The following is a 17,794-nucleotide window of genomic DNA, read 5'->3' on the forward strand; positions in this document are numbered from 1 at the left end:
ATTCTAATCTAAGTAATCAAAGTAATTATAGAGGCAGCCATCCATGTCCCTGATCCCAGGATCCTAGCAGTGCTCTATGCTTTGCCCAGATGATGTGGCTTTTTAAAAAGCAGATCCAAGCTTGTCACACAGGTACAATCTTATCTTGCGTCAATAATGATGAATTTTCTCCTTTTTATCGTGGTAATATATACCGCTCAGCTGCAAAGCAATAAGCAATCAAAACCCCTGCTCGTACACAGGTGATCACATTGATTATGATTATTCCAGTACATTTGACTTTTAATTACCTCTGAGCAGGAAGTATTAATTTGGCTTTTATTTTTGTTTTTTGTTGTAAAAAAATAATAGAGGAACCTGCTTTGATTTAAACAATGTTAAAACCTTCGAAGGCGCCATTTTTTTTTTATTATGTCCTGATGTCAAACCGTAATACTGAAAGAAAATGTAATTTCTACCAGTTGGTTTTAATGTTTTGGTGTAACGTCTGCTTAAAATGTCATCATTCTCCTGAAGAAAATGCCTTGGTTGTTTCATGAACACATCAAATCAACTTAGAAGTATTTAAAAAGACGTTTACCTTAACAATTTACGTTAATTGAATATATATATWTTTTTTTCCTGCACTTGATTTCATTGACATTAAAGTTCTAAAGCTTAACACAAACATAAAGCTAACGGTTAACGTTTGCCTCTAAATTATCCGAAAAAAAAGGTTTTCAACCCTACATACGGCTGGTTAAGGAAAATGCAGAAGAGCAAAAAGGTTTTCTCCCTCGCTGGTGTAGCACAGAATAGTTGACATTGATAAAAACAGAGAAACACCTTGTAGAAGTTCAATCTGCCTCTTCAGCGCTTCTCTTTCCTCCATGTTTACGTCCGATGCACCTCAACGTCAGATCCTTACTGATGACGTACATTGTCCTGGCCAATCAGAGTCCAAAGTCTACTGAGCTCTTTTGCTCTCATTTTTGACTTGCAGGCGTCAATGTCGTTTTGGGGAAAAGAGGCTGACGCAGAAATGTTATTTTTAAAAAACCTAGGTAATTTCCATGAAGTAGGTACTTTTGAAAAAAAATGCTTGTTCTTGTTTTCACACTTATTTTTTCTCTCTACAGTTCCAAACATATGTCAAAATAATAAATGTGCGAACATTTAAATTATTAAAAAGAAATTATATATGACTTTCAATTGTATGAAGAGCAACAAACTTGTGCTAAATAAAGAAGTTGCTTTGCAATTGTATACTAGTAAGACTGCTTTACTTGCAGCAACATAATTATCAAACAGATTTATGCCAAACACTTTAAGTTCAATCACCTTCAGAAAATAAGAAAGTTAGTTTTTAAGGATGATCATTCAAAGGCTTGTTTTTTTTAATTACAAAATTAAATAATCAGAGATTTATCATAATATTTTCAGTGAATGAGATATTTTGAACTTTGTAAAATAATTTAATCCTTTAAATGAGATTTTAAATTATAGCTCGTATTCTTTTTTTATCAAACAGTGACCAATTTGTATCTTAAAAACAGATGCAGGCACACTATTTATTAGCCAATTATTAGTTTGTATTGCAAACTAATAAGTGGCTAATTTGCCAACAACTGGTCAGGCCTAAACAAAAGTAGTTAAGAGAAGCAGTGGAAAGGATAACAAAACTCCTGAAAGTAGAAAAAGAACAAGTCAATAACATGGTTGTTCTCAGTCAACATAGAGGAGGAAGCAAAAATGGACCCACACACAAAATTGGTCCGAAGCAACCATGGAAAATCCCCTCAGAAGTAATCAGGGCCTTGTTGTTGTTTCTTGCCTGTAAGACTTTACCGAGGGCTTCACTTTCAACTCTCGCTGAGCGTCAACAGATTGTAAAACAACAATGTCACTCTCTAAATATTACGGTTTTTACGCAGTTTAACAGCAAATAACGCTAGACGAACAAGTCATCGGTGTACAGGGAGCTGTTTAGAAGATATATTAAACGTTTCCACAAAGTGTCATGTCCGTGGGACCTCCGTGAAAGCTGCGCTGTAGAGAAAGTGAAACGAAAGGATGAAAGGGGAAGTGAAACTTTACGTAGGAGCTGGGACGTTTAGCTAAAAGTGCGACGAAGCAGCAGAAGTTAAACTCCAAAGTTGTCAAGGTAAACTTAACCAAATGCCGTTATTATTAATAAACAGTCACTGGTGTCTTTTTCCAGTGTTTAATTTTAAGTTATTTATTTTGACATTAGCTGGCAGTTTCAGGTATTGTAATTAATGGTTCAGCTTGCTATTGACTTAGCTTCAGTGTTGCCATACAAATCAATAACTTAAAACTTACCATTGTTTGTTCTGTGTCCCTGTTCAGAACCTTGCTGTATATCCAGACTAGGACAACATGAATCCAACAGACTACGTTTATTTTATCATAACCAAAAAACCCGAATACCTCCATATCAACCTTGGAAGTATTTGTTACATCCGTGAGTACGTGTATAATAATAATGTTTCCCAGCCTGGTCGTCGCACAAAGTTATCAGTCACGTTCTTCAAATCGGCGAGCAGTTTGCCTTATGATATTGACCTGACCTGCATGGAGAAACTGAGTCTAGAGGAGGCCGAACTTCTGTTAGCCTGTGAGCCTGAAGATGAGAGGCTGAACTGGTTCAGAGACAAAGATGCTGTCCAGACAGCCCTGGGACTCACCGTGGGAACTAATGTGACGGTGGAAGAAGAAGATGAGATGCTGATAGGCGTCATTCGCTATGTTGGACCGGTGGTGGAACCAATTTATTTTAGTCCCATTAGGGGAAGATTCTTTGGAATTGAACTACAGGTATGACCATCAGTTAAACCAATTAATAAAACAGATTTTCTCTTTTCACGTGAGCACATAAAAAATACAAGCACTGGTGTTACAAATACTTAATACTACATAAATATAATAGAAAATTAACAGAAAGACAACTTCAGACTAACATCTTATATGTAACATTTTGCTGGTGTTGAGCAAGGATGAACCCCAAAAGGCTTTGATTGCTTATGAAGTTGCTTTCTGTCAGACTCTTTTTGTAGGAAATTTACTAGGAGCTCTTTAAAATGTCCTCAGATTCGTAACACAATAATTTCCTCTATAAAATTAGTTTGAAAATGACCTTCCAAGGATGAGAGGCGTCACTTGCTTCTTTACAATCATTTTTGTAATTCCATCGTGGCGTGGTTTGCTTCAACACTCACCTCTATGTTTCAGAGCTGCAAGCTAACAAACGTTTGCATCTTTGGACACAAGGACGGTGACAATGATCTTGCCTTGCAGTACTTTTTTATTCGTATTAAGTGCAAAAATATTTTAGTTTTTGTGTTAAGTACTTAATTGTTTTTTATAAGTATTATCAGAGAAATATAATTTGGGGTCCATACGGACCAAAAGATTTGATCTGAATGAAATTGTACATGCTGTTTATAGTTAAGTTTATTCAGCTTTCAATTTCCTACAAGTAATCAGGCTCAGTGGCACTGACAGGACATATATTCACTTTAAAATTGAAAATACTTATTTGTAACTGCGCTTGCAGATTAGGGKTTTCAACTGAAAGCAGATTTTCCTTACATGATTTATGCAATTTACTGAAATACAGTTTGTGTCATGTTTGACAGGAAATGCTTGTTCTATGTGCCTCAATTTCTGACACATGAACATAAGCAGTAAAGAAAAACATTACTCATTTTCTCCATTACTTAGTCAACTTGCCCTTTAGTGGCTAAAAGCTGAGAACAGAGCTTATTTTATGTAGATGTCTCCTCATCTGGCAGCTTGTTTCAGCTACTAAGTACTCAAATTTCAGAATAAATATTATGCCCAGTGTTGGTGTGTTAATATTTTCTGCTCCAGCTGTGCTTGATATATGTATATATTTATATTTTTTACCTACAATTTTCTGAGATCTGAGCAACATGAAATTCCAACAAACCTAAAGTTGAACTGCCTTAAAATGATATTTATGTTGAGAAATTTTTTGTGACTAGACAATGTTCTTGTATATTTATCTCTGTGTATCTCATTTCTGCCGTCTTTTCTCTCAAGAAACCAGACAAAGGGAAGGGAAAAACCGRTGGAACCTTTGGATATAAGACATTTTTCCAATGTGAGAAAAACTGTGGTGTTTTTGCCCCATTCTTCAGAGTGAAGCCTTTAGTTTCTACCCCTTTGTCGCCTTCCATGGCAAAGCTCCACACTCAACAGCAAGATATATTTCCTGGAGACAACGTATATTTCTTCATTGATGGCAAATATCGCTATGGGATAGTACTAGACATTCAGGAAGAGGAAGGACAACCTATTGTGCAGATCTCCACAGTAAGTATATAATTTGAAAGACGTGTATTCACATAAACCCGAGGCACATGCAAAATAAGACCTAGAGTTCAAAGGAGACAAACTTTCATTTCACTATGAGTGTAAATGTTGAAAGTAGTCCTTTGACCTTTTATGGAAAACTCTGGCTCCACCTGCAATTTATATGATTGACTTTGAATCTATGGGATCTAGAGGGTGTAATTTTCTGCATCTAAATTACATCGGATAGTTTTGTAAAGTTCCTTCTGACAATATCAGTTTTGATTTTGCCTCGCAATACATAAACTAACCCAAAATAAATTGAATAGTTAAATCTATTCAAATAGAGATTTAATAATATCAGTATAGTTAAATCTATAGTTAAAGGTATGTGTGGTTTAACTTTAGACAAGCAATGATCATATACAGTTCAAGTTTCTTAGCTAAAACATAGAAACAGATTCATAATGTTGACCTTGAACCAACTCCCTGGTGATTTAGGACAATTTTCCTCACAAGTCTGACGTTGTTTACACTGTCATCAGCAGATGAGGACACCCTCTGACTATGCATGCAGAAAATCAAAACAAAACTTTAGTGGCATAATTGACTTTTCACTCCAGACAGTCCTTAAATTGCCACTGCTTGCTAAACCCGCTGCTTTAGAGTTTACAATAAATTTGCAACCTTTTTTATTATTGAAGCTATTTACAAGATATTGATGTTGTGTTTTCTGTGTTTTTAGGACAAGGATGCGAATGGAAAAAGAGGGGGAGAAATTAAGCTTCCATTCTACATGGTTAACAAAGGAGAATTTCCTTCAGGTTTGAGCTGTGTCTTTGTATTTCTATATCTGTTTTCTCCACTTTCGTTCAATCTGATTACGATATTTTCTACACACTGTAGGGTCTGAAAGCATGGACGTCGATATTCCCCCTGTGGAAGCTCCCACTGATCTGAGCATAAGTCTAAACTCTGTGGTTGAGGTGACTTTAGGTAAAGGGAACTCGTATGGAATTATCCGCTGGTTCGGCAGACTACCCGGCCGTGAGGATGCGATGGTTGGACTTGAGCTGGTAAATCTATTTGCTGATGTGTTGAGGTTTAGATTAAACTGTGAACAAGGCCAGTGATGGCTGTAATTTCAATCTAACATGGAACATGGCTTAAACCTGTAAAATGTGAAATATCCGAGCATATTTGTGTAAAAACAGAAAAACTAAAGTTTTTCAAACTTTGCTGGAGTTACTGTTTTTATTATCTAGAACAAATTATGTTTTAGGGATTTCTTTGGTGTTTAAGGATATACCAATAAAACATTTATCAGGGAAGCTTAGATACAATTTGGGCCGATAGTATATTCTATATATTATATATATTTTGCTACCCTTTTGACATTTAGCATCATTGTCATTCTCACATTCCCAAACATATTAATAGTGACCCAGTTTTTCTGATCGGACAGATAAGTGTTAAAAAATGACTAACATTGTTCGATGTTGATGTTCATCCATTGTGCATCTCTAATAATAATTGTTAGTATTTTACCCTGAAGTGATTTGATTTCTTTGAAACTGTCTGCAGGAGGAACCCTGTGGCGTCAGCGATGGAACCATTTATGGAAAGCGTTATTTCGACTGTCCTCCAAAGAGAGCTTTGTTTGTGAAACTGACATCCTGCCGTCCCGATTCACGCTTCCAGAACATATCAGCCCAAAACAACATGATGCCTGAACTGGATAAAAATGGTAAGTTCAGAGTTGCAGGATGCATTTATCAGGATGTATAACATAGTCATTTTAACCTTTTAATGATTTATATAAATAGGTTTGTTCTAAAAAAAAACACAAGTTTAATGAGTTGTGGAATTAAAAAACTGTGCCCAAATTGATTTTCTATTTTCTATTCATCATGTTTTATGTTGCGGGCTGCACAGTGGCACAGTTGGTAGAGTTTTTGCCTTGCAGCAAGAAGGTTCTGGGTTCGATTCCCGGCCCCGGTCTTTCTGCATGGAGTTTGCATGTTCTCCCTGTGCATGCGTGGGTTTTCTCAGGGTACTCCGGTTTCCTCCCACAGTCCAAAAACATGACTGTCAGGTTAATTGGTTTCTCTAAATTTCCCCTAGGTGTGAGTGTGGTTGTTTGTCCTGTGTGTCTCTGTGTTGCCCTGCGACAGACTGGTGACCTGTCCAGGGTGTACCCTGCCTCTCGCCCGGAACGTCAGCTGGAGATAGGCACCAGCAACCCTCCCGACCCCACTGAGGGGCAAGGGTGTAAGAAAATGGATGTTTTATGTTTCAGACTGAGTCACAACACATACAGCTGAAACCTGTTTCTTATTTCGAGACTTCCTATTTTGAGAATTCTCAAAATAACTATAACATTTTTTATTAGTTTGACTCCAAAGGTGGCTATGTTTCGAAGACCTTTTTTTCTGTTGTGTTCACCCCTGTCAAGTTGCCATTTCATAAACTAAAATTGAAGATATTTATATTACCTTTTACATTTATCTGAAATAAATCCATATAGGAAAACCTGCATGGAGATATATCGATCTGAACATCTGTTGTATCTTATAATTTGTGGATATTTGATGAATATGACATCATGTTATTCTTTGTAAACAGAGGAAGATGGAAATCATGACAAAGGGAAGCTGGAGACTGTTCCTCCAATCAGCACAGAGCAGGTCGAAAAGCTTCTGATTGGACGAATGAAGGGAATCCAAGGACACTGCAACTCCTGCTACATGGACTCTGCCCTCTTTGGGTCAGAATCATACATTTATAATTATGAAATACATGATTAAAAATCTGCTATAGAACTGGATAAAGACTTATTTGTAGCAAAGTAAAAATAAAGGCTGCCTATAGTGTCTGGAAATATGTAAAAGTTGAAAATAGCTGAACTTTTCCTTTGATGCCTTCAGATTGTTTTCCTGCTCCTCTGTGTTGGACTCTATGTTGTTCAAAGCAACAAATCCTCAGGATGCTCCAATCCAGAGAATTTTGCTCCATAACATTGTCAACCCGCTCCGCAGGTGTGTGTGTGTGTATGTGTGTGTCTTCTTTTGCATCTTTTGTTTGTGTTGCTGTGGGAAGGCAGTGTATAATAATTCGTGTTCCATTTGCAGTAAGGGATTTGTTCAGGGGCGACACATCATGAGGTTTCGAGAGCAGCTGCAGAAACATGGCTACTGTCAGTCCTTCACCACGGATGAGAAGGGTCAGTCTGATCCTCAAGCTCCTAAAAGATCCAATTTGGTACTGAGATTAAAACTCAATGTGCGGATGTAACTTGTCTGTTTCAGATCCAGAGGAGTTCCTCATCATTGTGATGCACCACATTCTTGCCCTGGAGCCTCTGCTGAAGCTGTATTCCTTCACATTTTCCTTTCTATGATTTAACTGTACCAAACTTCAGATAGAACTATTTTCTTTTGTCCTTCTCTGTTTAGATCGGCTGCTGGCAAAGTGCAGGAGAGCTACTGCTATCAGATATTCCTGGACCAGAACCACAGCCTGGTTCTGCCAACAGTCCAACAGCTACTGGAACATTCCTTCCACAGTGAAGGACTCAAACTGGCAGAGGTGGGCTCTCTGTTTTCTTTAGTGGCGACTGTGGCGCTGAAGGTAGAGTAGTCGTCTTGTGATCGGAAGGTTATAGGTTCAATTCCAGCTTCCTCCTGCCACATGTCGATGTGCCCTTGGGCAAGGCACTTAACCCCAAATTGCCTACCGAGCTGCATATCGGTGTATAAATGTGTGAGCATTTGGGTGAATGTGACTCTAGTGTAAAGCACTTTGAGTGGTCAAAAATGATTGAATAAAGCGCTATATAAGTTCAGTCCATTTACCAATAAATGCTCAGATATTTTAATTTCAGCCTTTTCCGACCTGCTCCTTTTCCACCACTAGGTGCCTCAGTTAAACGTTTTACTCAGCACTCCTCTTTGCCTTTTTCTCTGTTCTTAAACTTCAGGTGCCGTCCTGCCTCATCCTTCAGATGCCGCGCTTTGGGAAGAAATTTAAGATGTTCAACAAAATTATTCCCTCCCTGGAGCTGGACATCACCGACCTCCTCTCTGAGGGTACAATTAAAACACATCTGATCAGACATGATGCAACACAGTAAGCAAAACTCATTGTCTGAGTGTGTTTCAGGTCCTCAGCAGTGCATTATGTGTGGACACATGGCAGTGGAAGAATGCACCGACTGTTTTAAAGACCCAGTTTTTAGCCAAACTGGATTTAAAGTCTTCTGCAAGACATGTTCCTCTCAGGTTGGTGGTTTTGCTGCAACATTTCTGTTCAAGTTAAAGTTTATTTATAAAACACTTGYCTTTTAAGATCCTATGTGAATGAAATGATAAAATACAACATACCTTGTAAGTCAACTAAGTAAAACATGAAGTGGTTTCTTTTTCAAGTGGCAGCGTGGAAAAGATACTAATGCCAGGAATCTGTAGGAACTTTATGATTTAATTTGATTCGCTGAAGGTGATTTACACTCTCACTACCTGCTCTTGTTTGGAACACACAATGTGATAGCAATGAGCATCAGCATAATACACTCTATAAATTTGTATTAAAGCTAGCTTTTTGACTTCATTTGATGGTCGCTGATGACTCACAGTAAAAGTTGCACTGAACTTTGTACTTAGCTGCGCCTTGTCTGAGTTAGTGGGAATCGTTGACATACAGTATCTGTGGTCTTGTAGTTCAAGAGCAACTGTACATCCATCTTTAGGTGGATGCACAACATATTTTCTCTTAGTTTTACACAACCTGCATGTGGTGTGACCTTGTCCAAGTCACTTTCTTTTTAGTGCTGAGGGTGCTTTTTGTGGTACGTGACAATATTATGTGTTTATGATGAACACTTACATGCTTCCCGGGTCCAATTTTAAGGGTTAAAATTACAAAGTCTAATTACAAGTTTCTTCTAAGTTATGTTTGCTATACAGTACACAGCATTTTCATAACAACTCAAGGTAACATACTTGGTGGTGCTATAAAATGTGTCTGGAAAAGACATGATACTGCCCCTTTAGAGAACCGCTCATGTCTGCATCTCATGTCCTGCAGAAAATGTCCTGAGGTAAAGATGAGACCTAAACTATTCTAGTTGAGTTTCTGTGAAGCATCAATGCTTCACCTAGAAGGTTAGAAAACTGAGGTACATTTTATTAGAGCTGTGAGGTTTTTAAGCAGCAGAATGGTGGTGTCCTGAATCAGTAGCTCATAAAAAAACATTAAAATTGTTTAAAAGAACAGTTTCTGTGATGTGAAGAGCTTTAAAACCAGAGTGAAACTTTTTGAGAATCTATAAATTATTGGCGCTACCCTAACACCACTCTTAATATTTTTAGAGTAAAATGGTTTAATATTGTTTTGTTGGTTTGTTTTGTATGTGCGCTTTTGTTGGCTTATTTTACAGCAGTCAACTTGAGGGTTATCTGCTGCAACTGAGTAGTTGGAGTTTTTACAGATTTTCCTCAGTTAGACTCTATCTTATAATGAGTGTTTCAGATTTAGATTTTTTTTCCATTAAAGTCTGTATTTCTCCCCAGGTGCACTCTCACCCTCAGCGCCTCTCCCATCGGCCTGCAGCCCTGGAAGTCCCCAAAGGCTACATCGACCGCGGCATCCCCCACTCGCTCACCAGAGACCGCCTGGAGCTCTTCGCTGTGCTCTGCATCGAGACAAGCCACTATGTGTCCTTTGTCAAACACGGACCAAACACACGTGACTGGATCTTCTTCGACAGCATGGCTGATAGAGAAGGTGGGCGTCGAGTTCTGGCCTAACATTTCTCCAAAAGGAGAGAAACCTTATTTGGTTTGTTCTTTGTTCTTAGGAGAGAGAGACGGATTCAACATCCCCGAGGTGCAAGCCTGTCCTGAGGTTGGAATGTACCTGGAAATGTCTCCAGCCGAGCTGGCCAATCAGGTGCCGCGGGACATGAAAGGTGTGGCCAAGCGTCTCTTCTGCGACGCCTACATGTACCTGTACCGGAGTACGAGCATGTGTCTCTATCGCTGAGGGGACACTTCACTGCTTCTGGAAAGCCAGTTGCTGTTTACTATTTCCTTTTGCTGCATAGCTTCAGTTTTACATGGCTCTGCGTAGAAACTTACACAAACTGTAAATTTGTTTTGTATATTTGCAAACGTAAAAGAATTCCCTTGAGCATTTTCACTCTTAATCCAAGGTAAATGTTTTCAAGCTTGAATAAGTTGTAGTAATACTGACTTTTGTTGTATGTATGAATGAAGGACAAACTGACAGGAATTACGGGTGCAATTTTGCACTAAAGGAGAAAAAAAGAAACAAAAAAAACAAATGACTTCTTAATATGGAATATTTGAATATAATATTTATCTGCTGGTGAAATTTTGTAGTATTCATGAGTGCACAGTATGATCAAAAAATTATTTCAGACCAAATTTTACCAAGGACACATAATTCACAATGTTTTTCAAATGCTGTAATACAACATATAGTACAGTAAATCTTGTTCATTTTCTTTCCAAAAGTGAACTATTTTTGTATAAACTACAAGAGTAAAAATTGTTTTCTTTTTGTTCTGATTTTCTGAGAAGTTCTATATTTTGGTGTAAATGTAATGTGGGATATACTATAAAGTTGAGGAAACTGCACTTAGAATAGCTGCTAAGACCTTTATGGTGAACTTTTTCTATTCATAATATATGTAAAACTCCTCTTATTGTTATATATTACATTGAATCTAGTTAAATAAATGTAGATTTCTGAAAGGATCAGTATTTGTCTTTTTTTACAAAGTGGAAAATGTGATGCTACGTGCTGCTTGAGGTTTTAATGTGAAGTTTTATCTCCTTTTGATGCAGAAGTGGATCCGCACTGCTTCAATGTTCCCCACCACGTAATGGAGATACTGACCCTAACTGTACAGCTAATTAATCAATATAAGTTGAACTGGTTGTTATCTCAGTCTTGTTTTGGTCATGATTTACGTGACCATAACTGGGGTTTGACATGCTGAAGAACCGGTAAATCCAGAACTTTCCGTTTCAGCTCAGCTGCTGCTTTGCTGCAACAAAGCGGAGCAACGCCCTCATTTCTGCAGGAAAACCCCTGATCCTGGAGATGGACACAGTACTGCAGATTGTGTCCAACACACAATCTACTCTGTCACAACATTTAAAAGAGAAACTACGTTGCCTTGCAAAAGTATTCACACCCTTTACACTTTCTCACATCACAACCACAAACTTCTGCATATTACATTGAGATTTCATGTCTTAGACTGACACAACGTGGAGCAGCGTTGTGTCAGTTAAAACACCCTGTCCAGTTAAAACACATGGTCTCAGATTTGAGGGCACTGACCCTCATCCCGGCTGCTGTACTGCTGTGAACTGCTCCATTGAAAGCAGGAGACCGCTACATCTGAAGAAGTTCTTAACATTTTTGGGGAACTGTTAAGTCTATTGTCAAAGAAGGAAATGGTATGGTACAATCACAGTTCTTCCAAGACATGGACTTCCATATAAAATGATACAACTAGAAAGGAAAAAGATGCACAGCTAAGGTAGAGGAGTCTGTTGATAGAGCAATTGTTAGCCATTCACTCCTCTAATCTGTCAAAAAAGAACATTGCTTTTTTTTTTTTTTTTGTCAAGTCAAACACACTCAAAGTGTAGAAGAAGGCAATTTGGTCAGGACAATCCTGAAAAACAAAGCTGTTACACAGATGTGATATGAGTGAAAGTTCACCTTCCAGTAGGACTCCAGCCCTTAACATAATTCCAGATCTAAACAGGAATCTGTAATGTTTTGTTTGGTAAACCATTCTACAAAGAAGAATATCGCCTGCATATCCAGTTTCTGGATGTGCAAAGTTGATAGTTGAATCAGCAGTAAAAGGTGATGATACTGAGTATGATCGGTGGGGCTGGGGGGCACTTCTGAGACAAAGTTCGAGCCGGTGTAGTCAGACTGAACTCACAACCAACTCAAAGATTWGTTTTTTCCCTTCAAATTGTTGTTAGTGCTGATTTCTTGCTCAGCCGTTTCCCTTGTTTCGTAGCAGCCTCCTGTCTCTGCATGAACTCACGCTGATAGCAAAATTGGCTCCACATTGAGTCTGAAGTCTAGTCTCCAATCAGGTGGGAAGGTTTTGCTGATTAAAAAACAAGTTGTCATGATGTGGTTTTGTATCTGAGTTTACTGCAGTAAAAAAAAAAAGGCATAAAGGAAGGGTTAGCACTTCTTCAATCATTTAGATTACCGCCGGGATGTAAAATATCTGCCACAATTATGGTACAACAAAATGTTGCTGTTTTGGCTTTGAAGTGTCAAATCTGCTACAACGCGACACGATTAGAATACAAAAAAAGCTTTTTCTCCCCCATTAAAGTGCGGAAACCGGTTGGCTCCGACTCCCTCTGCCTCATCTTTCTTTCAAACGCTGCCTGCCTGGATATTTGTCTTCGATCTGGATGCCTTTGATCCTGCTGTCTCCCTTTGTCTCGCTGTGATCAGGTCTCTGAGTGACCTCTAACACTAGTTAGGAGTGCTGAGCTGTGCTGTGCCGCCCTGATGAGTCGGGCTCTTTAATACACTCGAGGGCACGGACTGCAATGAAGGAAGCAGCCTTGAGTCGTGAAACGAAGCCCTGCAACTTTATAAAACAGCCATCCTTTCATCCAACACGCTCAGCATATTCACCCATATGCAAAAAAATTCACTGACCCTGCATCTGTGTGTTTACATAGGGGGGGGAGGGGGGGGAGAGTTGTGTTTGTCAAAGCAGTAAAGTTGGTCTAGTGCTGCGGTTGTTGAAAGAAGATAATGTCACAGTAATAAAAGCCACAAATCCCAAAAATCCACACCAAACAGCCTGATCCCTAACAAAGACTGGTAAAGAGTATGTAGCTCCAATGAATTTGCTGCAAATTTTTATTCTAATAAAATTCTGACCCCCCGACCCTTCATCTTTGAAGGGACACATCATCCCTTTAAAGATGGGATGTTAAAAGGGACACGTTGTGAAGCATTGTTGTGATGACAACGGTGAAGCATTGTCATCACAACAATGCTTCACCATTATGCTTCACCAATATAGGAGTATTGGACTGAGAAGTGGCTTCATATGATGAGCTCAGCAGACTCGTAGTTCCACCAGGTATTTGCTAACTGCTGCTGCTACTGCTGCTATTCTGAAGAAGCTGAGTGGGGGGAGGCGGGGATTGTAGCTAAGGAGTCCTAAAACATGCATGAAAGAATCAAAGCAACACTCTAGGTGTGCTTTTGATGAGGGAATGGCATAATAATATTACATAAGGCTAAAAAAAGATGAGTTTTTTCCTAATACCTCCCCTTTAAATGCAACAGCGTGGCAGGATGTTCATGTACAAAGGGAAAAATCTTTATTGCAGTCTTTTGTGTCGCAAGCAGCACTTGCCTTTTACAATCGTGTGTGTCTTGCTCTGGGTGTGATCTACAGAAATACACACAAATATGGTTAGATTATCATCTAATCCACCCACACACTCTTTGATGACTGTGCAGGACATCAGGACACTAAAACAGGGGTAAAGGCGCACATTGAAAGTTTTCATAGCATCCATGGCCTAACAGCATTTTGAATTACAATTTTAACATAACTGTAATATAAAGCCAACCTTGAGGACATTAAGGCCGGCTTTATATTCTTTTCACTTTTTCTTATCTTTTTAATGAAAATGTTTCATTTTATATTTTGTTATGTTTTCAAATTTCAAGTATACAATCCCAACGAGAACAATCAGCACTCTGAAGTGTGCTGAGAGAGCTATCTCCTCCTCCTGCTCAGTTAACATTCAAAGGAAAAAAAAAATGTTTTTCTTTCCTTTGAAGTTAAATGGTAAAGATCTTTTAGAATAAATTCAACCATGGCTGATTAGTAATCTTCTCTACTAGCTACAGCAGAGTAAATCCAAACAACCTGCATTGATCACCAGTAAATAAACCCTGGCTGTCTGTATATTATCTTTGTCATTTGATCTGAACACCTTGTTCCTCGCAGCGTTTCGTCACGAAGCTTCCAAGCAGGAAGGTCATCAAATATCATCAGCCTTCACCGACTGGAAGTCAGAGCGACGTCCGGCTGATGAGGCCTGTGGCGACAGATTCTGAGGAACGAGTGTGATAATTTCTGCCCTCAATTGTTTGACTTGCGATTTATGTCATTGTGAGTTTTTAAAGTCACCCCAGTTCATTTTTTTTTTCAGAAATTCGTGAAAATGTTTTCTTTCTGCCTCGTTGTAACTTTTCAGTTTTTTAATGGCAAAATTACAAACTTCAGTGTTTTTGTCAAGGATGTAACAGCAACATATTGCTGTAAATTAGGAGTGTGGTTTTCAAAACATTTTTTGTAAATAATGCATGTTCTACATTTGTATTTTCTTCAACTTTGGTCTTTTCTCACCAGAGTATTCTCTTCCATGTGTTTACTGTGTTCCCTACATAACCTGTGACAAACTTTAAGCAGGACTTCTCTCTGTAACATCAGCTTTCTACTTGACAAGTTTTCATTAAAGGCCATATTTGTGGATCACTGGATCACCAGTTGTCCTGTGGAAAACATATTGTCCTACATTAACTGAGGATCTCTGCCTCTCCTCCAGAGTTAGCACGTTCCTTTGTCTCCATGATGCTGTGACTTCTGACGGCAATCGACTGAGTTTTAAGGGTAACAATAAAAGCTGAATAGGTACACACACGCCAGCACACTCAAGGTTTTTTTCTTTTATCTTTTTCAAAAAAGATGTGAAAGCAATGTACCAGATTATACTTCATGGCATTTTTTGCATATAAATTCCCAGTAAAATACATTTGTACAAGTCTGTAATTCTAAAGTGACGACATTTGGAAATGTTCACAGGGTCTGAAGATTTTTGGAAAATTAAATGCAATAAAGTTTTTATGGGGATCGCTGTTAGTTTTGCTGCACTTTCCACCAAGTCAGTTTCACCAAAGCTTCCTCTTCTCCCACGAGAAGTGAGGTTTTTATTGGACCTTCCTCTCCACAAGAGTTATGACTTTCCCCTCCATATGGTCTTTCAGTTACTTAGCACCATTAGCAATCATAAACGTGTCATTAAAGCAGACATGTTGGCCTAATACAGCAGAGTTTAGGAGGGTTGCTATCGCTTATGTCCCCAGAAAGGGACATTAATTTGCAGCAGTAGATGTGATCTTTAGATATTAGTACGTCAGCACATGAGGGATCATAACCCACATCCATCATCAGCATGCAAACACTATTAGTTGGGCAGTGTTACAGCTGCATAATTAAGTGCTGGAAAGGTTATCGTTTTGTCATTTGCAGTTCCAGAAATTCACCCGGGGTGGTTTAAATGCCTCTGTTCTCCACACGTCAGGCGACACCCACGCCAGCAGGAACGTGACGAGAGTGAAGCTGGCTCATAAACGGAAAAGTATCAGATGTGACAAAGTAAAGACGTAGTGAAGGAAGTGAAGCACAATGATAAGAGATAATAATAAAAGCTGGGAATCTGTTTGCGCAGTGAGAAGCTGCTCAGGGACTCTGCTTCTGATTTATCCATTCCAATAACCAGAGAGATGAGTTTACCCTTAATGGGGCCTGGAGACGTGGTTGTTAGTGACAAATTGCGGATCAATTCCCTGCAGGATGCAGGTTTTCAGTGCAGCTGGTGGAGTTCTCTTAATCTCCTACTTAATGTGTTGTGTGGGGGGCTGCACTCGCTGATTTGCAACCTTAATACAGAAACTTTGATGGACCTACAGCTTCAGCCGCATTTCCAAYGAAGAGTCATAGATACAATAAACTTCTCTCCAAATTAACTCTGAAATAAAAATGGCTCTCAGTTGTGACATCTTCCAACTGTTTCATTATCACATTGTGACGCAAACATTTCCAAAGAACTCCAAACACTCTGAGTGAGTTTGGCACAGATTTCAGGAAACTAGTTCAATAGAACTAATTTGGTTCTAATGACACAAATCAGAAGAACATATTATTTCATCCAACAGCATTAGGAAGAGTATTCATTTTTCATTAATTTCATCTGTACATCAGACCTGTTGTAAGAGTGGCATTTACCATTATGAGAATCCAACAAAAAGGATGCTAAAAAGTAAGTAATTAGTTATATAAATTTCAATCTGTGAACGTGTTTTGTATTATTTTTGACTGCAATATTAAATGTCACTTAACTGTGTTTTAATCAGTTTTATTCCCCTGCATTTTATTCCACCACAGTCTGAATTGGAATTAAATGAAATTGCAAAGAGTTCAGTTTCATCCAATGATCAGATAATCAGTTTCAGTTGATTATAAAATGCCAATTAGTAAATAAATAAATAAATAAATACAAAAGCCTCCACATTTCTGGCTGGARTCCCCTTACCTGAGCAAACACATGTCTATAGTGGATGAAAAATACTTTTAGTATCAGCTCTCCTGTTGACAATTATTCTATTTATTTCCATGATGCCCACACCATGTATGCTTTTAAGACTCATCTTGAAGCTTTTGATAAAGTTCCCTGGTCTGTCCTGAAGAAATCATACCTTTAATTATGCTAGAGGATCAAACTCAAGGAGCATCTTTCATTCCTCTTTTATGTTTGTCCGTTATATTAGTTATTGTTACCAACCTTCATCTGTGTCTCTTTTGTCCTTTCAGCTCTCAGCAGGCCAACACAAAAGGAGGGGATCTGTTAGGCTCTGATTCTGATGTCAGAAAAAGTGTTTTCTGCTGGCAAAACAACAACTGCAACAACAACAACAACAACAACAAGATAAAATCCCTAGGCGACTGGTGCAATGGGTAGGAAATGTAGTTAACCGGGCCTCCAGTAGAGGCAGTTCAGGTTACATAATGATCTATGTTACTAGTTCTTGGTTGTTTTATATATTTTGGTTATTGACAAGCTTTATTTGGAAGTTATTAATTTTCTGACATTTTGTTTGTTTTGTTTTTTTGTTATTTGTCTTTGCATATGAGATAGAAAAAAACTGTGTGGCCATTTTCAAAGTATGGGGACCGGTATTAGACCAGCATGCACTGGGGCGGGGCTATGACTGTTTTACCCGAGTATGATATGCAGGTGGGCACAATAGAAAGATGGATCTATGTTTATTGCTTGATAATCTGGATAAATAAACCATAAAATGCAACCTTCAWGTTTTTGGACATAGGACTTTGTTTGCCTGTGTACAATATATCACCACATCGCAGCAGTGACTCAATCATTTTTGAACGTAGGATGTTTGGTTTGACAAACAATGGAGTCACCACTTTGAATTGCAATTTTRAGGCTTACCAGTTAACAGATATTAGACAATTTCTCACAACCACTCCRTGCTGTGTTGGCCAATTGTAGAAGCTGTTTTCTTTTATTAAAAAGCTGAAATTTTTCATTGTTATGCATCACTAAATTCCTCAAGAAATTAGTCTTACCCA

The 17,794-nt window shown here is 38.4% G+C and overlaps 2 protein-coding genes across 3 annotated transcripts in view; one reads left to right on the forward strand and one right to left on the reverse strand.

Annotated features, from left to right (window-relative positions):
- The window catches only part of zc3h3 (zinc finger CCCH-type containing 3), a 67,320-nt gene extending 66,387 nt beyond the window's left edge, over nt 1-933 (reverse strand). For both annotated transcript variants that reach the window (XM_008406744.1, XM_017304565.1), the window contains exon 1: nt 826-933. In XM_008406744.1, the coding sequence (XP_008404966.1) occupies nt 826-871 (46 nt within the window). In that variant the 5' untranslated portion in view covers nt 872-933. The remainder of the gene's footprint in view (nt 1-825) is intronic.
- Nucleotides 934-1,836: 903 nt separating this feature from the next.
- On the forward strand, nt 1,837-11,096 carry cyldl (cylindromatosis (turban tumor syndrome), like). The gene is made up of 15 exons (XM_008406743.2): nt 1,837-2,143; nt 2,350-2,817; nt 4,066-4,338; nt 5,063-5,141; nt 5,224-5,393; nt 5,902-6,064; nt 6,943-7,084; nt 7,245-7,355; nt 7,449-7,540; nt 7,626-7,689; nt 7,773-7,905; nt 8,297-8,405; nt 8,479-8,597; nt 9,888-10,101; nt 10,175-11,096. The coding sequence occupies exons 2-15, from the start codon at nt 2,380-2,382 to the stop codon at nt 10,357-10,359; spliced, it is 2,292 nt and encodes a 763-aa protein (XP_008404965.1). The 5' UTR covers nt 1,837-2,143; nt 2,350-2,379; the 3' UTR covers nt 10,360-11,096.
- Nucleotides 11,097-17,794: the final 6,698 nt, after the last annotated feature.

The sequence above is a fragment of the Poecilia reticulata genome, linkage group LG4, assembly GCF_000633615.1.
Source record: "Poecilia reticulata strain Guanapo linkage group LG4, Guppy_female_1.0+MT, whole genome shotgun sequence".
In the NCBI taxonomy this organism is placed as follows: Eukaryota; Metazoa; Chordata; class Actinopteri; order Cyprinodontiformes; family Poeciliidae; genus Poecilia; species Poecilia reticulata.